At 44.9% G+C, this 19,000-nt stretch overlaps 1 protein-coding gene across 2 annotated transcripts in view; it reads right to left on the reverse strand.

Moving 5' to 3' along the window:
* The window catches only part of PLCB1 (phospholipase C beta 1), an 879,212-nt gene extending 862,471 nt beyond the window's left edge, over positions 1–16,741 (reverse strand). For both annotated transcript variants that reach the window (XM_043479648.1, XM_043479649.1), the window contains exon 1: positions 16,191–16,741. In XM_043479648.1, coding sequence (XP_043335583.1) covers positions 16,191–16,289 — 99 coding nt within the window. In that variant the 5' untranslated portion in view covers positions 16,290–16,741. The remainder of the gene's footprint in view (positions 1–16,190) is intronic.
* Positions 16,742–19,000: the final 2,259 nt, after the last annotated feature.

A 19,000-nucleotide genomic window follows, 5' to 3' on the forward strand; every position in this document is an offset into this window, starting at 1 on the left:
TAAGGTGGCATCTCACTGTGGTTTTATCATATTAATGCAATTCCCTGATGACTAATGACAAATGATGAACATCTTTTCACATGCCTACTAGCTATGTGCATGTGCATGCATATGTAGTGGCCCGATACTTTTTGTATATGATAATGTCCTCTTTCCCTTTCTCTCTCTCTGTCTCTCCCTCTCTCTGCCCATGCCATGCAGCATGTGGGATCTTGGTTCCCCAACCAGGGATCAAACCTGGTCCTGCAATGGCAGCACAGAGTTTTAACCACTAAAGTATCAGGATCGTCCTGGCTCAACACTTAATCAGTTAAGATTTAAATCAGTGGTTTATATTTTAATCAAGGATTCTGAACCGGGGCAGTTTTGCTCTCCAGGGAAATGCTGGCCATGCCCAAAAACAATCTTGGTTGTTACACGGGCAGTTCTTTACTGGCGTCTAGTACATAGATGCCAGGGATGCTGCTGAACATCGGACAGTGCACAGGCCAACCTCTTTAACAAATAATCGTCTGGCCTCAAATGTCAATAGTGCTGAGGTTGAGAAACACAACTTAGTGGCTTCACATTGCCTTCACGATAAAATCCTGCAACGGCCTAAGCAGCATATATGCAAACCCTTGCCCTCTCTCCTCATTATCTAAGCCACTGAGCTTCCTATTTGCTTATTCTTCTCTGTCCTTCAAAGTCCCCTGTGCCTTCCGTCCTTGGGATGCTCACCAGTGCTGGTCCTTCAACCTCACACACTTCCCATCCTCTTGTTAGCTGAAGAACTACTTATAACTCAGGTCTTTCCCTACACAGAATTTCTCTAGGGACTCCTTCCAAGCTTATTACACTCACTTGTATTTTTGCACTATTTTCTGTAGTACTTCGCACAATTAGAGTGACATCCCTTACCTCTATTTGCTGCGCATCTATCTCCCCTAGCAGAATATCAACTCCATGAAGGTGGGAACCAAATCATTTATCATCATCAATCCACAACACTAGCAAAATGTCCAGCTTATAAGAGGCATCAATACACATTTAAAGTAGGAACTCTGAACAAAAGGGTGGATGGAAAGAAACTGCAGAAAAAGAAGCAAGGTCGATTCTGAAAAATATCAGCTGGCAAAATATCAGCTGCCAATAGCATTGGCGAGAGAAACTTCAAAGCAGTGGCAGAGGCAGAACAAGGCTCTGGAGGGCAGGTGGGAGGAGAGGAGAGGGTTGGGGGGAGTGGCATCTCCCTGCAGAGGAAGGGATGAGGGGGAGGGTGGCAACTGCAGAGGAAGGTGGGCGGAGGACTCTGCTGGAGCCTACCCTGGCATTTGTAGGACTATAAGGCGTATTTCCATGTTCTTAGAAGAGCTGTCAGTAGAGAAGAATCTTTCACAGACACTGTCAAAGGGGAGGATAATTATGAATCCAGGATCCAGAGAAACCAGCAGGCATAGGCCCCTGGACATGGAGAAGGTACGCTGCTTCCCCAGGAACAGAAGAGAAGGCAGGACCACAGAGATGATCCAAGTACCTTGAACTAGGAGTGGGGAAGGGCATACATCAATAATATTGTCCTGGTAACTTCCATTCCCTCACAGAAGAAACAGTGTAGGTGGAATTTTTAGTACAAATAATATTTTAAAACTATATATCTTTTACTTGGTATTTTTCTCATTTTGGCAATAAGACTCACATATTTGTTTTTCTCCTTGTGAATCATTATCCTGATAGAGAGGATGTTTTCACAACCATCAGTCTTTTGTTCATCACTCCCAACACTTCTGAGTTTCTTTAAGGGGAATTTTCCTTGCAAAATCTGGGTAAATGTGTATTTTCTTCAGAAAACAGAAGCCACTGGTAACATCCAGAATAAGAGATGTAAATACATTAAGCATCGTAATTTTCAACCAATATTGAATCACAATTGAGTGCACACTCAACCTTAAGGAAATGTGTGCCTGTGACAGCAATCTACGTGTTGACAGTAAACGTTTTGCTTCTGGAACTCACATGGAGAAACCAAAGTTAAGAAGGCCACAGAGTACCTAGGACTCCAGGAGATTTCAGAGGGAATGGAAGGATGGACCCAGCACCACATGCGACATGGCATGAAGGGGTCTTGGGAGCGTGACTGCCCTCCAAGTCTCCCTAAGACTGCCTGCCTCCCTTCCCATGAACCCACTGTGAGGGAGACACACACTAGATGATTCCTGTATTCTACAAACATCCCCTGAGCACCAGGTCAGTGCCAAGCCTCTGCTTTGTCCCAGGGAAAGAAGATGAATAACACAGAAGCCCTGGTCCACTTAAGGTATCACCACCTCCCTGGAGGCAGCTTCCTGTCCTGGCTTATATCTGACCTCTCAGTTGACACCACCTTGAATTCCAAGTCATTCTGCCTCTTGCCTGGGGTCAAGGGGCAACTTCTACACTTCCCTCATGCCCATCTTATCTTCCATCTTCCAAGATCAAAAATTTCTTATAGGAAGCCATGGGATCAGTCTTAAGGGAATCCAACAAAAGACAACATTTGCAAGTATGTTCGGAAGAGAAAAAGATGGAAAAGCACATGTAACGAGCCTTGTTAGATACAAACGTGTCACTTATTAGGTAATGAAAAAATGACCTTTGCTTTAAACACCATTCTTAATTATATTTCCATAAGCATGTTTTATAATGACTAACTAATGTAGTACATTTGAAGACTAGGCTGTCTTTGTGCCTCAAAGCAGCAATGAAGTTTTCCTACATTTCCAAGTCCTATGTTGTATAACAAAAATGGACTTTGTACATACATCATAAAAATATTGCAGCTGTTTATGAAGACACTAGCAAAGAGGGATGACACTCACAAATCAGGCTGAGATGAATCCTAAAATCAGGGGGATTCTTTGGAAAAGTCAGGGAAGCACTTTCAACTTGTATTCATTTGAATTCTATTAAAAACCTTTTGTTACCCAAAGGTTCCTGCTTGGAACCTGTTTACCACAGTAGCGTAGAAAGTGAAGTCACTGAGTCGTGTCTGACTCTTTGCGACCCCATGTACTGTAAGCCGGCCACACTCATCTGTCCATGGGATTTTCCAGTTTAGAATACCAGAGTGGGTTGTCATTTCCTTCTCCAGAGACTGGAAGAGGCCCAGAATTTAACCTAAAGACCTGGCTTTGCCTCTAACTAGTTGTGGGCAACTTGAGCAACTCACCACCCACTAGCCCCAGCTGACATCGACGTAAAATGAGAATAGTAACACTTGATCCTTCCCTACCACTCCAGGTGGTCTCGATGACTGAATGGGCATGACTATAAATAAATCATGGCCTTCCCAATGGCTCAATGGTAAAGAATCCATCACCAACGTAGGAGACATAAGAAACGTGGGTTCAAACCCTGGGCCAGGAAGATCCCCTGGAGGAAGAAATGGCTGCCCACTCCAGTATTCTTGCCTCGGGAATCCCCAGGACAGAGGAGCCTGGCAGGCTACAGTCCATGGGGTCACAAAGAGTCGGACATGACTGAGACGACTTAGCATGCATAAATAAATGATGAAAGTGAAAGTGAAGTCATGTCCGGCCCTTTGTGACCCCATGGACTGTAGCCTACCAGACTCCTCTGTCCATGGGATTTTCCAGGCAAGAATACTGGAGTGGGTTGCCATTTCCATGGCTTATAAATACCAGGGCCTGTTATTAGGACTCACTCTCAACACTGAACCCAAGAGTCAGTATTCTAGCAAAACTCATTATGCTCACATGTAATACTGAAGGAGAAAATTACACAGGCTGTCTGGATGGTTATTGCATCAGTTCAGTTCAGTTCAGTCGCTCAGTCGTGTCTGACTCTTTGTGACCCCATGAATTGCAGTATGCCAGGCCTCCCTGTCCATCACAAACTCCCAGAGTTTACTCAAACTCACGCCCATCGAGTCGGTGATGCCATCCAGCCATCTCATCCTCTGTCGTCCCCTTCTCCTCCTGCCCCCAATCCCTCACAGCATCAGGGTCTTTTCTAATGACTCAACTCTTCGCATGAGGTGGCCAAAGTACTGGAGTTTCAGCTTCAGCATCAGTCCCTCCAACGAACACCCAGGACTGATCTCCTTTAGGATGGACTGGTTGGATCTCCTTGCAGTCCAAGGGACTCTCAAGAGTCTTCTCCAACACCACAGTTCAAAAGCATCAAATCTTCGATGCTCAGCTTTCTTCACAGTCCAACTCTCACATCCATACATGACCACTGGAAAAACCATAGCCTTGACCAGACAGACCTTTGTTTGCAAAGCAATGTCTCTGCTTTTTAGTATGCTATCTAGGTTGGTCATCACTTTCCTTCCAAGGAGTAAGCATCTTTTAGTTTCATGGCTGCAGTCACCATCCGCAGTGATTTTGGAGCCCAAAAAAATAGTCTGACACTGTTTCCACTGTCTCCCCATCTATTGCCCACGAGGTGATGGGACCAGATGCCATGATCTTAGTTTTCTGAATGTTAAGCTTTAAGCCAACTTTTTCACTCTCCTCTTTCACTTTCATCAAGAGGCTTTTTAGTTCCTCTTCACTCTCTGCCATAAGGGTGGTGTCATCTGCATATCTGAGGTTATTGATGTATCTCCAGGCAATCTTGATTCCAGCTTGTGCTTCTTCCAGCCCAGTGTTTCTCATGATGTACTCTGCATATAAGTTAAATAAGCAGGGTGACAATATGCGGCCTTGATGTACTCCTTTTCCTATTTGGAACCAGTCTGTTGTTCCATGTCCAGTTCTAACTGTTGCTTCCTGACCTGCATACAGGTTTCTCAAGAGGCAGGTCAGGTGGTCTGGGATTCCCATCTCTTTCAGAATTTTCCACAGTTTATTGTGATCCACACAGTCGAAGGCTTTCGCGTAGTCAATAAAGCAGAAATAGATGTTTTTTCTGGAACTCTCTTGCTTTTTTGATGATCCAGCGGATATTGGCAATTTGCTCTCTGGTTCCTCAGCCTTTTCTAAAACCAGCTTGAACATCTGGAAGTTCTCGGTTCACGTATTGCTGAAGCCTGGCTTGGAGAATTTTGAGCATTACTTTACTAGCGTGTGAGATGACTGCAATTGTGCGATAGTTTGAGCATTCTTTGGCATTGCCTTTCTTAGGGATTGGAATGAAAACTGATCTTTTCCAGTCCTGTGGCCACTGCTGAGTTTTCCAAATTTGCTGGCATATTGAGTGCAGCACTTTCACAGCATCATCTTTCAGGATTTGAAATAGCTCAACTGGAATTCCATCACCTCCACTAGCTTTGTTCATAGTGATGCTTTCTAAAGCCCACTTGACTTCACATTCCAGGATGTCTGGCTCTAGGTCAGTGATCACACCATTGTGATTATCTGGGTTGTGAAGATCTTTTTTGTACAGTTCTTCTGTGTATTCTTGCCACCTCTTCTTAATATCTTTTGCTTCTGTCGGCACTTAAAAGTCCTGGAATCCTAGAACTGTAAAAGGTCATGTTGGGCAGGTATTAATGAAGGAAACAGAAACCTCTCTGGAAGCTTTGTACACAAAGGAGTTTAATCACAGGCACTTGATGGCATCATTAAAAGGACCCGGAGAAGTAGGCTTCAGGTTGGGCCTCTGTGAATGACCCCAGAATGTGACACACTGACGCTGGAGTGGAACTGCTGCCTCCACTGCATTCAGAAAGGTGAGAAATCAAGACGAAACTCCTGAAGTCACACACACAGCAGCTTAGCTGAAGACAAAGGAAGAGTAATCCGAGAACAGGGAGCAACCACGATGGCCACCACCTCTCTCCAATCACACACAGGGAAAGGACTCCAGAAGACAACACTTCTTCCTGCAACCACCCATGTGTCTGCAGAAACAACTCAAAGACGCAGAGAAGTGGCCTCCTTCATAGATCAGCCTTCCATATCCCATATAAGTGCATCTCATACTAGTGGGGCTAAATTTATAGCCAGAATAGTAGACGCTTCCAGGAAGTCTAGTAGATATGGCTTTAGATTCCCAGACTCTGTATTATAAAAAGTCCCACAAAGAGGATGAGGGGATGGATGCTAAGTGACATTCAACCAAACAGCACGCCTGACAAAGAATCCTGGCCATCATAATTTTTTAACCTACTGGACCACTTGCTGACTTGCTCTGGGGTCTTTCTTTTTCAGCTTATTTGGCCTCTTCTACAAAATGAATCAAATTAACTTTCCTTTACCTATTTTATAAACAAGTTTCAAAGAAAAATTGATTTTTAACAGCAAAAAAATTTTTGCTGAAAATAGATTTTCTTAATCTATGTATCAATGTTATATATTAATAGCCGCCATGACTAGTTTAGGTAAAAGCGCTTTGCTAACTAATTTGTTCTCCCTGAACTTGTTTATAAAACTTCACCTTAAAGAAAAAAAAAAAAATGAGCAAATATTGTGAACTAAAAAAGTTCTTGCTCAAGAGGGAGAGGATATATGTGTATCTGATTCACATCATTATATAGCAAAAACACAACGTTGTAAAGCACTTATATTCCAATTTAAAAATAACAGTAAACAAATAAAAGCATACTTGGAATTGGGCTTCCCAGGTGGTGCTAGTGGTAAAGAACCTGCCTGCCAATGCAGGAGACATAAGAGACACAGGTTCAATCCCGATCAGGAAGATCCCTTGGAGGAGGAAATGGCAATCCACTCCAGTATTCTTGTCTGGAGAATCCCATGGACAGAGGAGCCTGCCAAGCTACAGTCCATAGGATCGCAAAGAGTCAGACACGACTAAAGTGACTTCACACACACACATTTGGAATTAAGAATAAAAATAAAAGGGTCCTTGAGATGAAAACCATATGTAGGATGATTTTAATTGCCCTTTAACACTAAATTTTTCAAAATTTTATATAATAATGTTTCTCATTGATAATAATTTTGTTTCTTGATAAATGCATATAGATTTAGTCAACATCAATTATATTTCAGCATATACCTAAGCATTTTTCAGAACAAAACTAAAATAAAAATTTCCCCAAATTGAAAATAACATGTGAAGAAAATAATAAAATCAAATCTCAGAGCACAAAGTGGTCAGAGGGGAACCTGAAGAATTCTCCAAGAGTCTAGCTTTCTTTATATTCTATTTCATTTACATTTTTTTTTAATTACAGAAGTCGATGGCATCCTTAGGGTCTCATGTGTAAATCTCAGAAACACGTCCTAGATCCTTTCCTTAGTGCAATACAGGGGCACTGCCTCTGATTGTGGGGTCTGATAAGGAATAGATGGGGAAAGGGGAGCATTATGAAATCTCTCTGAGCAGGTGGAATTTATGATAGGATCCAGAAAGGCTGAATAGACCTTCTATTAGCTCTAGTAACAGGAAAACTAAGGTCTTCAGTTACAAAAGATTTGTCATTTAGGTGGAGACCCAGAGTGTTAGTTAACAATTCACAATCAATCCCATTCCATTTTCTACCGGCACTCCTTGTTCATGATAAAATGAAATGATCCTGATAAGAAACACGTAACCAAAGATAACAAAGCTTGATATAAAAAAAGCAAAATGTTCCTGGCCCATTTAAACAGTCATTGCAGGTAAACATCATTTGAAGGTATTTACTGATAGGATAAAACTTTCTCAGGAAGGATTGGAGATATGCCAATAGCCACAGTAAATTATCCTAATGTACCACAGATGGGAATATTGGGTCAGGGAAGATAACAGAGAAAAACTACTAGAGAAAAACACATTCCAGAAACAGCACTCTACTACTCTGCTTTGCTATGCCAATAAAAGCCTGTAGGCATTATATTTCCTTGCTCAATTACCAGAGTTTTGTTTAACTGTTTTCTCCTTGGGGGCATTTACCTGCTTCATTTCCCAGACTTTAGGACAGATAAAGACTTAATCAAGGTCCATCTAAACCCAGGATAAGTCATTTTTGTTATTGCTGAAGAAGGTCCTAAAGCAGTAATAAAAGTGCTTTAGGTTTTTGTTTTCATTGAAAATAAAAAGAAAATAGCTTTCTTAGATCAAAGAGAGGCAACACCAACCCACAGATCTATAAGTCAGAAGAGCGGGTATAAGGGGGCTGGAAGGGAGAGCTCAGGATCTCATAGGGGAGGGCTGGCAAAGCAGTTTATCTCGATCTGGTGCTGATCACACCATTCATTTGGCGAAAACTGATCCAGCTGGACACAAGATTGGCAAGTCTTACTTTGTGAATGTTACACTCTGATCAATATCTTAAACTAGGTTTATTGGCTCACTTTGGAAAAGTGATATTCTTACACTTACGGCTGCAGTAATCACTGTCAATGAGAAATTCACAAAAGCTCTTTGGAAATGAAAAGTGGACGTGTCTGGGCATATTTAGGTGACAGTTTAGAGGGCTTCCCTTGTGGTTCAGCTGGTAAGGGATCTGCCCACAACATGGGAGACCTGGACTCGACCCCTGGGTTGGGAAGATGCCCTGGCAAAGGGAAAGGCTGTCCACGCCAGTGTTCCGGCCTGGAGAGTTTCATGAACTTTTCATGGGGTCGCAAAGAGTCGGACACGACTGAGCAGCTTACCCTGAGAGGGCACCTGCCAGCCCCCTAGGGGCTCCCTTTGGATCCGCCATCTACCGAGCAGCACTGTTTCTCCCCGTTCTCTCACGGAGCTTGCTCACAGTGAATGGTGCTGACTGCCCACCTCAGAAACCTTCCCCTCTCCTTCCTCATGAACATCGTCAGTGTCATCTTGTCCCCACTTTGGAAACTGCAAACTGCAGATTCTACATAATCTGAAAGTTCTACCTGAGCTTTTGTGTAGGATGTTGGGAAAAGCGCAATATACTACTAAGGCTTTTTATTATTATTACCTGTTTTAGCGGTGGGTTTTCTGGTGCAGAGGGCAGAGTGGTGTAGGGAGTTACTTGTTTCAGTTCCTCAGCCTGTTTCCCAAACAACATACCCAGTCTAGCAATTATGACTTTCGAATATAAGATTACTCCTCCTTCTGGGCATCAAACTTGTGTACTTATTCTGTGTATCGGCATGGGGGGCGTATATATTAAGGTTTTTAAGTAGAAATAAAACTTTAGAACACTTTGGAAACTGATTTTCTTTAAAGAGAAAGAGTGCTGATTTTTATATATATTTTCTCTGAAATACTTACATTTTTTAAAAGGGTAAAAAATTGATTTTTTTTTTCCTTTTCAAATTTTAAAGCATAAGAATCAAAATATACATTAAAGGGAATGGAAGGAAGGTCTAGCTCCTCCCATTTGGAGAACAAAACTGTCATCCAACACATACTGACCACCTTGATAAAGTTCATGGCCCTCTAATTATTGGGAGACCATCACTTTGCCCAGGTGATGCTAGTGGTAAAGAACTTGCCTGCCAATGCAGCAGACACCAGAGATGTGGGTTTGACCCCTGGGTTGGGAAGATCCCTGAAGAAGGACATGGCAACCCATTCCAGTATTCTTGCCTAGAGAATTCCATGGACAGAGAAGCCTGGAGGGCTACAGTCCACAGGGTCACAAAGTCGAACACAACTGAAATGACTTAGTATGTATGCATCACTTTAAAAAGATAGTTTAAGAACCTGCTATATAGCACAGGGAACTGTACTCAAAGTTCTGTGGTGACCTAAATGAGAAGGAAATCAAAAAAGGAGGGGTAATCATTGGAAAAGCCCCTGATGCTGGGAAAGATCAAGGGCAGAAGAAGAGGGTTTCAGAGGACGAGATGGCTGGACAGCGTCACCAATGCAATGAACGTGAACTTGGGCAAACTCCAAGAGATGGTGAGGGACAGGGAGGCCTGATGTGCTGCAATCCATGGGATTGCAAAGAGTTGGACACAACTGGGTGACTGAACATCAACAACATATGTAAACATAAAGTTGATTCACTTTGCCGTACAGCAGAAAAAACACAAAATTGTAAAGCAAATATATTCCAATAAAAATTAAAACATACTTTATTGAGTGTTGCGTGTCAGGCACCACACAGAGCAGGGCATGTGCCTTTGCTCTTGAATGGTACCAGCTACTCTGTGCAGCAGGAGATACTACAAGCCTCACATTACACATAAGGAAAATGAGGTTGCAATGAGTTAAACTATTCATCCACAACTGAGCTCTGAATTTGGAAGGTGAGAGTAGAGATAAGGAAACAACCAAATGAGCAGCCCTCCATGTTCCAAAGTTTGTGGAACAAAGACACAGATCTTTAAGAGGAAGAATGGACAAACTTAGAAAACAGATTTTCAATGACCCATTAGAAAGCATAATGGTGCATTTGAAAATGATGAGTTTGGGGCAAATCCAGGGCTGGGAAACCTTTGTCTTTCCCTCCACATCCTGTCCAACATGGAGAAATGAGAGGGTTCAAGCTCAGGATTTCCCAAACTCCCTAGCTGTGATGGGGAAAGTAACTCATATCTCACAGACCTCTCCCAAATGCCCAGTCCTCTACACATACCTCCTACCACCAGAGTATGATCAGATACAAATGCAAAATAAAAGCAAGGTACATCCTTTCAAAACCGTGACGAAACAAGTTGCCTCCGTAGGTTAGTTCCTTATTGACTGGCCAAGCTCTGGACAGAAAGGCTTGGCCTTGATGTTCAGACTATATATACCTATACACCATTATTCATTGTTCAGCTGAGCTATTTAAAATCCTAAAAGATGATGCTGTTAAAGTGCTGCAGTCAATATGCCAGCAAATTTGGAAAATTCAGCAGTGGTCTCAGGACTGGAATGGGTCAGTTTTCATTCCAATCCCAAAGAAGAACAATACCAAAGAATGTTCAAACTACTGCACAATTGCACTCATTTTGCCTGCTAGCAAAGTAATGCTCAAATCCTTCAAGTTAGGCTTCAACACTATATAAGCCAAGAACTTCCAGATGTACAAGCTGGATTTTTAAAAGGCAGAGGAACCAGAGATCAAATTCCCAACATCCGCTGGATCATAGAAAAAGCAAGAGAATTCTGGAAAAACAACTACTTCTGCTTCACTGACTATGCTAAAGCCTTTGACTGTGTAGATCACAAAAAACTGAGGAAAATTATTTAAGAGATGGGAATACTAGATCACCTTCCCTGCCTCCTGAGAAACCTGCATGCAGGTCAAAAAGCAACAGTTAGAACCGTACATGGAACAACAAACTGGTTCAAAAGGAGTACATCGAGACCATATATTGTCACCTTGCTTATTCACCTTATTTGCAGAGTATATCGTGTGAAGTGCCAGACTGCATGAATCACAAGTTGGAATAAAGATTGCCAGGAGAAAAATCAACAGCCTCATATATGCAGATGATACCACCCTAATGGCAGAAAGTGAAGAGGCACTGAAGAGCCTCTTGATGAAGGTGAAAGAGGGGAGTGGCCTAAAATTCAACATTAAAAAAATATAAGATCATGGTATCTGGTCCCACCATTTCATGGCAAATAGACAAGGAAAAAATAGAAACAGTAAAGACTTTATTTTCTTTGACTCCAAAATTACTGTGGATGGTGACTGCAGCCATGAAATTAAGACGCTTGCTCTTAGAAGAAAAGTTATGACAAACCTAGACAGCAACATTACTTTGCTGACAAAGGTCCATATATTCAAAGCTCTGGTTTTTCCAGTATTCATGTATGGATATGCGAGTTGGACCATAAAGAAAGCTGGGCACTAAAGAACTGATGCTTTCGAATTGCGGTGCTGGAGAAGATTATTGAGAGTCCTGTGGACATCAAGGAGATCAAACCAGTCCATCCTAAAGGAAATCAGTTCTGAATATTCATTGGAAGGACTGATGCTGAAGAGCTGAAACTCTAATACTTTGGCCACCTGATGCAAAGAACTGACGCATCTGAAAAGACCCTGATGCTGGGAAAGACTGAAGGCAGGAGGAGAAGGGGACAACAGAGGATGAGATGGTTGGATGGCATCACCGACTCAACGGATATGAGTTTGAGTAAGCTCTGGGAGTTGGTGGTGTACAAGGAAGCCTGGCGTGCTGCAGTCCATGGGGTCACAAAGAGTCAGACACGACTGAGCGACTGAACTGAACTGAAGCAATTCACTGGAAGGACTGATGCTGAAGCTGAAGCTCCAATAGTTTGGCCACCTGATGTGAAGAGCCAACTCATTAAAAAAGACCCTGATTGAAGGCAGGAGGAAAAGGGGATGACAGAGGATGAGATGGTTGGATGGCATCACCGACTCAATGGACATGAGTCTGAGCAAGCTCTAGGAGTTGATGATGGACAGGGAAGCCTGGCGTGTTGCAGTCCATGTGGTCGCAAAGAGTCGGACACGACTTAGAGACTGAACAAGAACAGTTGTTCAAAAATGGAAATATTTCCATCTGCCCCTGGAGACACCAGGGACCCCCAGATCTCCCCATGATTGGGCAAAAGAAAGGTTAATACCTGGCCCTGATAGAAGAGGATATCTCCAGGCCCCTGCTCCAGGTCCACCCCTACTTTCTGTCTGCTGTGATTGGTTAATGCCAGTGTCAAAGCTTTTGACTACCACTCTTAGAGTGTCCACAGCCTCACCATGACATTGGTAGGTAGCCAACAGGCTATACAGGGCACTGCACCCTCTGGGTGACATCTTCTGTTCTTTGTGGGAGTCAGGACAGTAGGACTGGAGACTGTGGTGCTTTAGCCACTCAAGGAACAAGACAGAATCTCTTCACAATTCTAAACAGCCCCAAATGCATTTTCAAATGTACCGTTAAACTTTCCAATGGGTTATTGAAAATCTGTTCTGAGTTGCCCATCCTTACTCTTAAAGATCAGAGAAGAGGGTTTACAATTTTTAAGTGAGGTCAGATGTTTGAGGTATTTTAAATTATTCCCAGCATTTACTTTTCCTCATTAGCAGATGGGGCACACCCGTGGTGCAAGGGGTCAACAGGTATTTCCCAAAGACAGAGCCAAAAGGAAAAAAACAGCAGCCTCCCCTGCTCAAAGGCAGGAAGTCAGACTAGACAGCCTCTCAAAACACTTCTCTGCTTCCTTTCTTTTTCTAACACTCCCACTAGAAGCAGATGAAAATGCTGAAAATGTTTCACTGACTATAAGAAATTCCAAAGAAATGCACGAATGTGAGTTAAGTCAGCCTGGGCATCAGAGACCTTTCCTAAAATATCCCAAAAGATCTAAAAAGATTATCCATGATTATGTTACTGACGTTGTTCTACCTCCTAGGTAGGCAGAAAGGTAACAGTTGGAAGAATTCTCAAAATGCAAACACAGAGATAAAATGAAATCAACAAACCAGTGGAAATATATGCAAGCCAACAAGATTATGCTCTCTACCATACTTTCCAAGTTTTTTTTTTTCCCCATAAATCTTATCTCAGTGGTTTCAAAGTGTGGTTCCCCAAACCAGTAGCACCAGATCTCAAGATCTGTGAGAAATGATTCTATTCTCAAGATCCTATGAGAAATGCAGATTCCCAGACTCACTTCAGATCTTCTGAATCAGAAATTGAGGGTGGGTCCCAGTGGTCTGAATCTTATAAAGCTGCTCAGACGCTTCTTAAGTGTGCTTAAGTGTGAGAAGTGTACTGTCAGCTACTGCCAGCTTTCAGATGAAACAGACAGGAAATGCAGCACTCTCAGTCTGTGCAAGACACAGCCAAGATTCAGAGAGGTTAAGTGATTAAGCGAAAGTCACACAGCTGACTGGTCAAAGAATCAGAAGGTACATATGGACTGAACAATCTAGCTCTCCATCATCTTCAACACACAGTCTCACGAGTACGCAATATAATTAGCCAGATAATCAAAACTGGTTTGATCCCAGAAAAACAAATATGAACTGGGAAGAGGAAAAGGGTGACATCTAGGGAAGGAAAAAACCATCCTCAGAAAGTCTGGGTTCTCTCACTCCACAGATCACCATGGAGACCAAGAAGACCAAACAAGGAACTCGAATTGCATTCTAGATAACTTGGCACCTGGGTGCAGCCTGGGTTCTCTCTTTTGAAAAATCTGAGATTCCACTGGCCCTCTCGTCAGTTCCCACATTCCTCCTACAGGGCTGTCCCAGAAACTCACTGTTCAATGCTCAGAGGAAGCCCTTCTCAGCTTCTGCAGGCGGCATTCAACTAGCAGGCTCTCCAACACTCTGCCTGCATCCCTCATACTCTCTGCATCACTGGTCCTCTCAAAAACATTTTTTCTCCTTCACCTAGGCTATAACAGCAGAAGGGCTACTGCTTTCAGTATCACACCAGGCTCTAGTCCAGGGCCTGGCGTTAGTAGGTAAGAAAGAAATATATGTGACATAAATGCACATAATAAAATTTATCTACCTGGATGTATCAAAATGTGTTTCTAGGGAAGACTGTCACTTCCAGTGACACTCATATGTTTTTCCAAACAAGACATTCTGGATCATTATTTCAAAAGCAATTTAAAATCATGGCTATGAATAAATCCAGAGCTTATACTGGAATATCCTTCCTTATCCTGCCAAGTGTCTCTCTTTTCCTTCTACTCTTCATTCTTTTTCTCAGTAAACCCATCATCACATCAGCTCTCTAAGGATCTCAAGAAGGGCAAGACTGTTTTATTTGTTGTTGAACTACATTGTCTTTGTTTCTCCTTGACACAAATAAAGCCTTTCATCTGTGTCTGAACTTATTGTTTAGATTCTACTATACTTCATTTACACAAAACATCCAGTCATTAGATTAGGACAGAGGAGAAAGGTGTAAAGTCCATAGTAAAAGGATGCCTACAGCATTTAATAATTGGTATGAGCTTTCAGGAAAGCTGTGGACTCAGCCTCTAAGTTCCATTGGCACTTTCAAATGGATAAAATATAGACACAGACCCACTCTGCTAAGTAATTGGATTCGCTACCTGGAATATTTAAATTGTTTTCAGACACTGGAAAATGTCTTAAGGAGATTAAAAAAAAAAATACCTTGGAGAATAACAGACTATAATTTACTAGGTGGAAAATCTTTTCAACAAGAAAAGATTCTCCTATAATTTCTCCTGTTTAAGAGATGCCTTATTCATTTGGACCTAACTATCCTTAGATCCTTGGGATTCCCTGCTGGCTCAGACGGTAAAGCATCTGCCCGCAATGCGGGAGACCTGGGTTCGATCCCCAGGTCGGGAAGATCCCCTGGAAAAGGAAATGGCAACCCACTCCAGTACTCTTGCCTGGAAAGAAAATTACACGGACAGAGGAGCCTTGTACGCCACATTCCACGTGTCACAAAGAGTCGGACACGACTGAGCGACTTCACTTCCTCTTCTATCCTTAGATCCAGAGGCTCAAGGATCTAAGGACTGACACCTTGAATGACACCCAAGATATAAATTCACAACTTATTGTCCTCCACCTGAAGATCCCCATGTATACAACAAAATTATTAATTTAAATGTTTGAAAGCAAAGGGAAGATTCACTTTAAGTCCTAGGGTCCAGGGTCACTGGAGATCCAGGGCTGGGCTTTTGCCCGTCTTGGCAAAAGATGAAGGTAAATCGAAGGAATGTCTCGTGTTCTATGTCTATTTCGAACTGAAGACTCAGCCAGCTCAGTTCTCAGAAACTCTCCTTCCCAGCCTGCAGGCCCACCGCGCCCCTGCTGACCCCTCAGTGACCCCTGTGCCCTACCCTCCCCACCCCCCGTGCGTCCTCCCGGCCCTTCTCGGGGCCCTTCTCTGCGGAGACCAGAGCTGAAGTTTGGCATCACCGGCCACCTGTCGGCTGGGCCGCCGTGTCCTCTTGCCTCTGCCGCGTGGGCACCCAGAAAAGCGCTAAGAGGTGAGCAACCACTCAACACTTCAGACTCCGGGGCAGCTCCTTCTTGAAAGGGGCCAAAGGAGGTGCCTGTTGTGGGGGCGGGGAGGGGCGGGGGGCGTGCATCTGCCGGCGGAGAAGGGCGCTACTTGTCCACATCCCAACGATTTCCAGCGGGTGCCAACTTCACCCTCCCCACTTTGCAAACTCTCAGGACCCGTCACCCGGCAACGCCGGCCCCTCCTGCGCTTCTGCTCCACTGGCCCCAAGATCCCAAACCCTCAGTGGGTGCTGGTCAGACCCAGCCCGGACGCCCACTGCCGACCCGAGGGCCCAGGAGCGGGTGCCCAGCGCCGTCGTCGCGCGCCCCAAGGCCCCGCGCCCGCCAGGGCGCCCGTTGCGTAACTCGCCCCCGCCCCGCCCCCGCGAGCCGCCCGCCGCCCGCGCCCCCGCCGGCCGCCCCCACTTACATCCTCCCACTTGACGAATTTGATGCCCTTCTTGAGGCTGTCGGACACGCACACGGGCTTGAGTTGCAGCGCGTGCACTCCAGGCTGAGCCCCGGCCATCAGGGCTCATCGGGGCTCCGGGCGACCCGGGCGCGCGCGGCAGGGACGGGGCGCGGGGCGCAGGCTCCTGCCCGGCTCCGGGGGCGCTCGCCTCCGCTCCGCGCCGGTCTCCCCGGCCTCCCGGCCTCCGCACCGCCTCCCGCGAGACTCAGCAGCCGGGGCGCGCGGGGGCGAGGCGCCCGGCCATGCCCGGGCGGGACGCGGGATGTGGAGCCTCGGAGGGCGGAGAGCCGCCGAGCGGTAGCCCGGGCTGCCAGCCGCCTCCGGGTACAGCTCCTGGGCCCCCGCCGCCTCCCGGCGCCGCGCTCAGCACATCCTCCAGACTCGGAGGGAGCGCGCGAGTGACACACGCCCGGCGCCCCCCCGCCCGGCTCCTTCCCCTGCCGCCTCCCGCCCCCCTTCCCCGCCGCCGCGCTCGCTCCGTCCCTCCTTCCCCCGGCGGCTTCCAGCCCAACTTTGCGCGCTGGGTCAGGCGTCGGGAAGCGGGGACGCAGCGGCACCTCCCGGCGCCCGGGCTCCACTGCAGCCGACGCCTGCGCCGCCGCCCTCTGAGCATGCCCGGTGCCCGGTGGCGCGGTGCCCGCGCTGCCGGAGGTCAGGGGGCCCGGGTCCCCGGGGGCTGGCTGGGGAGCGGGCGCCGGAGCCCGGGGTGTCCCTGGGTCCAAACGGGGTGGGAAATAGAACCGTGGGGAGGGAGCGGAGAGGCAACCCACAGCGTTCCTCTAGAGCTGGAGCTCTCCAGCGCTGGCCGCACGCCAGCTTTTTGAAAAGACAATTATTATTTATTAGTAAAGAAGGGAGCAGCTGAGAGGCTTGGAGTAAGAGCTCTTTGGGGAAAGCTCGCTGCGCCTGAGAGTTTGCAGCGCCCTGGTCTTCAAGCCCCAGCATCCGCCTCCGGTGTTGTGCTTCTGAGAAAGCAAGCCCCTTCTAAGAGAAACAGTGCTTTTATTTCCCTGGATGACAGAAGGCCCCCCGAGTGAGTGTGTGTGTGGGGTGTGTGTGTGAGAGAGAGAGACAGACAGACAGACAGCGGAGGAAAGAGGGGTGTCTTAGAGTTAGAAACTTGCTCATTTAGAAACACAGGGGTAAAGATGCCTTTTGCACTCATTTAAGAAACATTGCTTATTTCTTTTAAAACAAAAAAAGAGATACCCCCTTCAGAACAGATCAAATTTAGAAGACATGTAATGCCAGTGGTTGAGAGGGTAAGGAGCAACTGGAGATTTCATCCATTGCTGCAGAGAATATAAAATGGTAGATCCACTTGGAAAAACAATTCTTATGAAGTTAAACATTTACTTATCACAAAACCCAGAAGTTCCACTTCTAGGCATTTGCCCATGATAAATGAAAATGTATCTTCACACAGATTTGTTCAGTAATGCTCATAGCTAGCTTTCTTCATCATACCCTAGAACTGGAAATCACAAATGTCAGTCAACAAGTAAATGGATAAACAAAATGTGGTATGTCCAACTATGGAATAATATTCAGTAACTAAAAAAAAAGGAATGGGCATAGAACCACACAGACAAATCACACTGACTCTAAGCCTAGTGAGAGAAGCTGGACACAGTAGTCTACGTACAGTACAGTTCTATTTGATGGATTCCAAAACAGGTACTCTGTCTGTGTTGACATAGAGAGGCTGCCTGTAGCCAGGAGTGGGCAGAGACTGACAGGGAAGGGAAACCAGGGGGCTTGTGAGAGTGATGGAAATGTTCCATGTCATATGTGTACACAATACAGAACTGTAGAACTGTACACCTAAAATGAGTACGTTTTATTGTAGGTAAATTATTTCTCAATAAAGTTAATTTTAAAAAACAAGAAACAGAATATGAACTAAAAAGGAGAGAAACAGTCTTTTCTCTTAAGTGTTTATTCTTTCTTCCTCTGCCCCTGAGGCTTCCAAGGCCCAGTGTTTACAAACTCAGTCAAAATATTACCCAAAATATGATGGGGAAATTTGCTATTAAATACATCAATGCATTCAAAAACTATGTATTGATTAGCAGCTGTATGCTAGATGCTCTGATAATCACCAAGGATAACCTGATGAAGGAGCGTCCTGACTGCTGCTCTTCTTTTGGGGGTTTTGGCTGATCTGTGGAAGCCACTTGCTACAAAGAATGTAGCAAGTCTGACTTGTTTCATTTTGATCATATGTCCCTAAACTGAAACCTGAATGCATTGTCCAAAGACCTTCTATCAGTGGCCTTGGCTTGCTACCTGCAGAAAGCCCCATCAGATTCTCACATTGCTCCTCTCTGCTCTAGAAAACAGCAACACAACTCCACTCGCAGCATTCCTGCCCTTCTCAGCTGTGCTTATAACTCATCCTACCAGGCTTGTTCTCTCTTTTCTGAGTGTTATTCCTCCACTGACTGCCACAATCTCTGTTATCTACTGAAAACATTAGTGGTCTATTAGACTTTACACCAGAGTGACATAGGAAGGTAAGACAGATCAGAAATATGCCCTCTAGGAGAGGAGTTTGGAGGATTAGAAATAGACTCTAGGCTAAGTGAGAAGATAGACTCAGCCTCTTCGTGGTGGCTGATTACATCATCTCTCTGTGTTCCGTGTCCCTCTCTATAGTCACACATTTTGTCATGTGACCTTATGGTGACCTGTGTTTTCCCACCACTGATATCGGCCAATGAGATGTTAGAAGACATGACCTAAGAAAAGGTTTGAAATATATTGTG

Source organism: Cervus canadensis, chromosome 10, assembly GCF_019320065.1.
Source record: "Cervus canadensis isolate Bull #8, Minnesota chromosome 10, ASM1932006v1, whole genome shotgun sequence".
NCBI classification, from domain to species: Eukaryota; Metazoa; Chordata; class Mammalia; order Artiodactyla; family Cervidae; genus Cervus; species Cervus canadensis.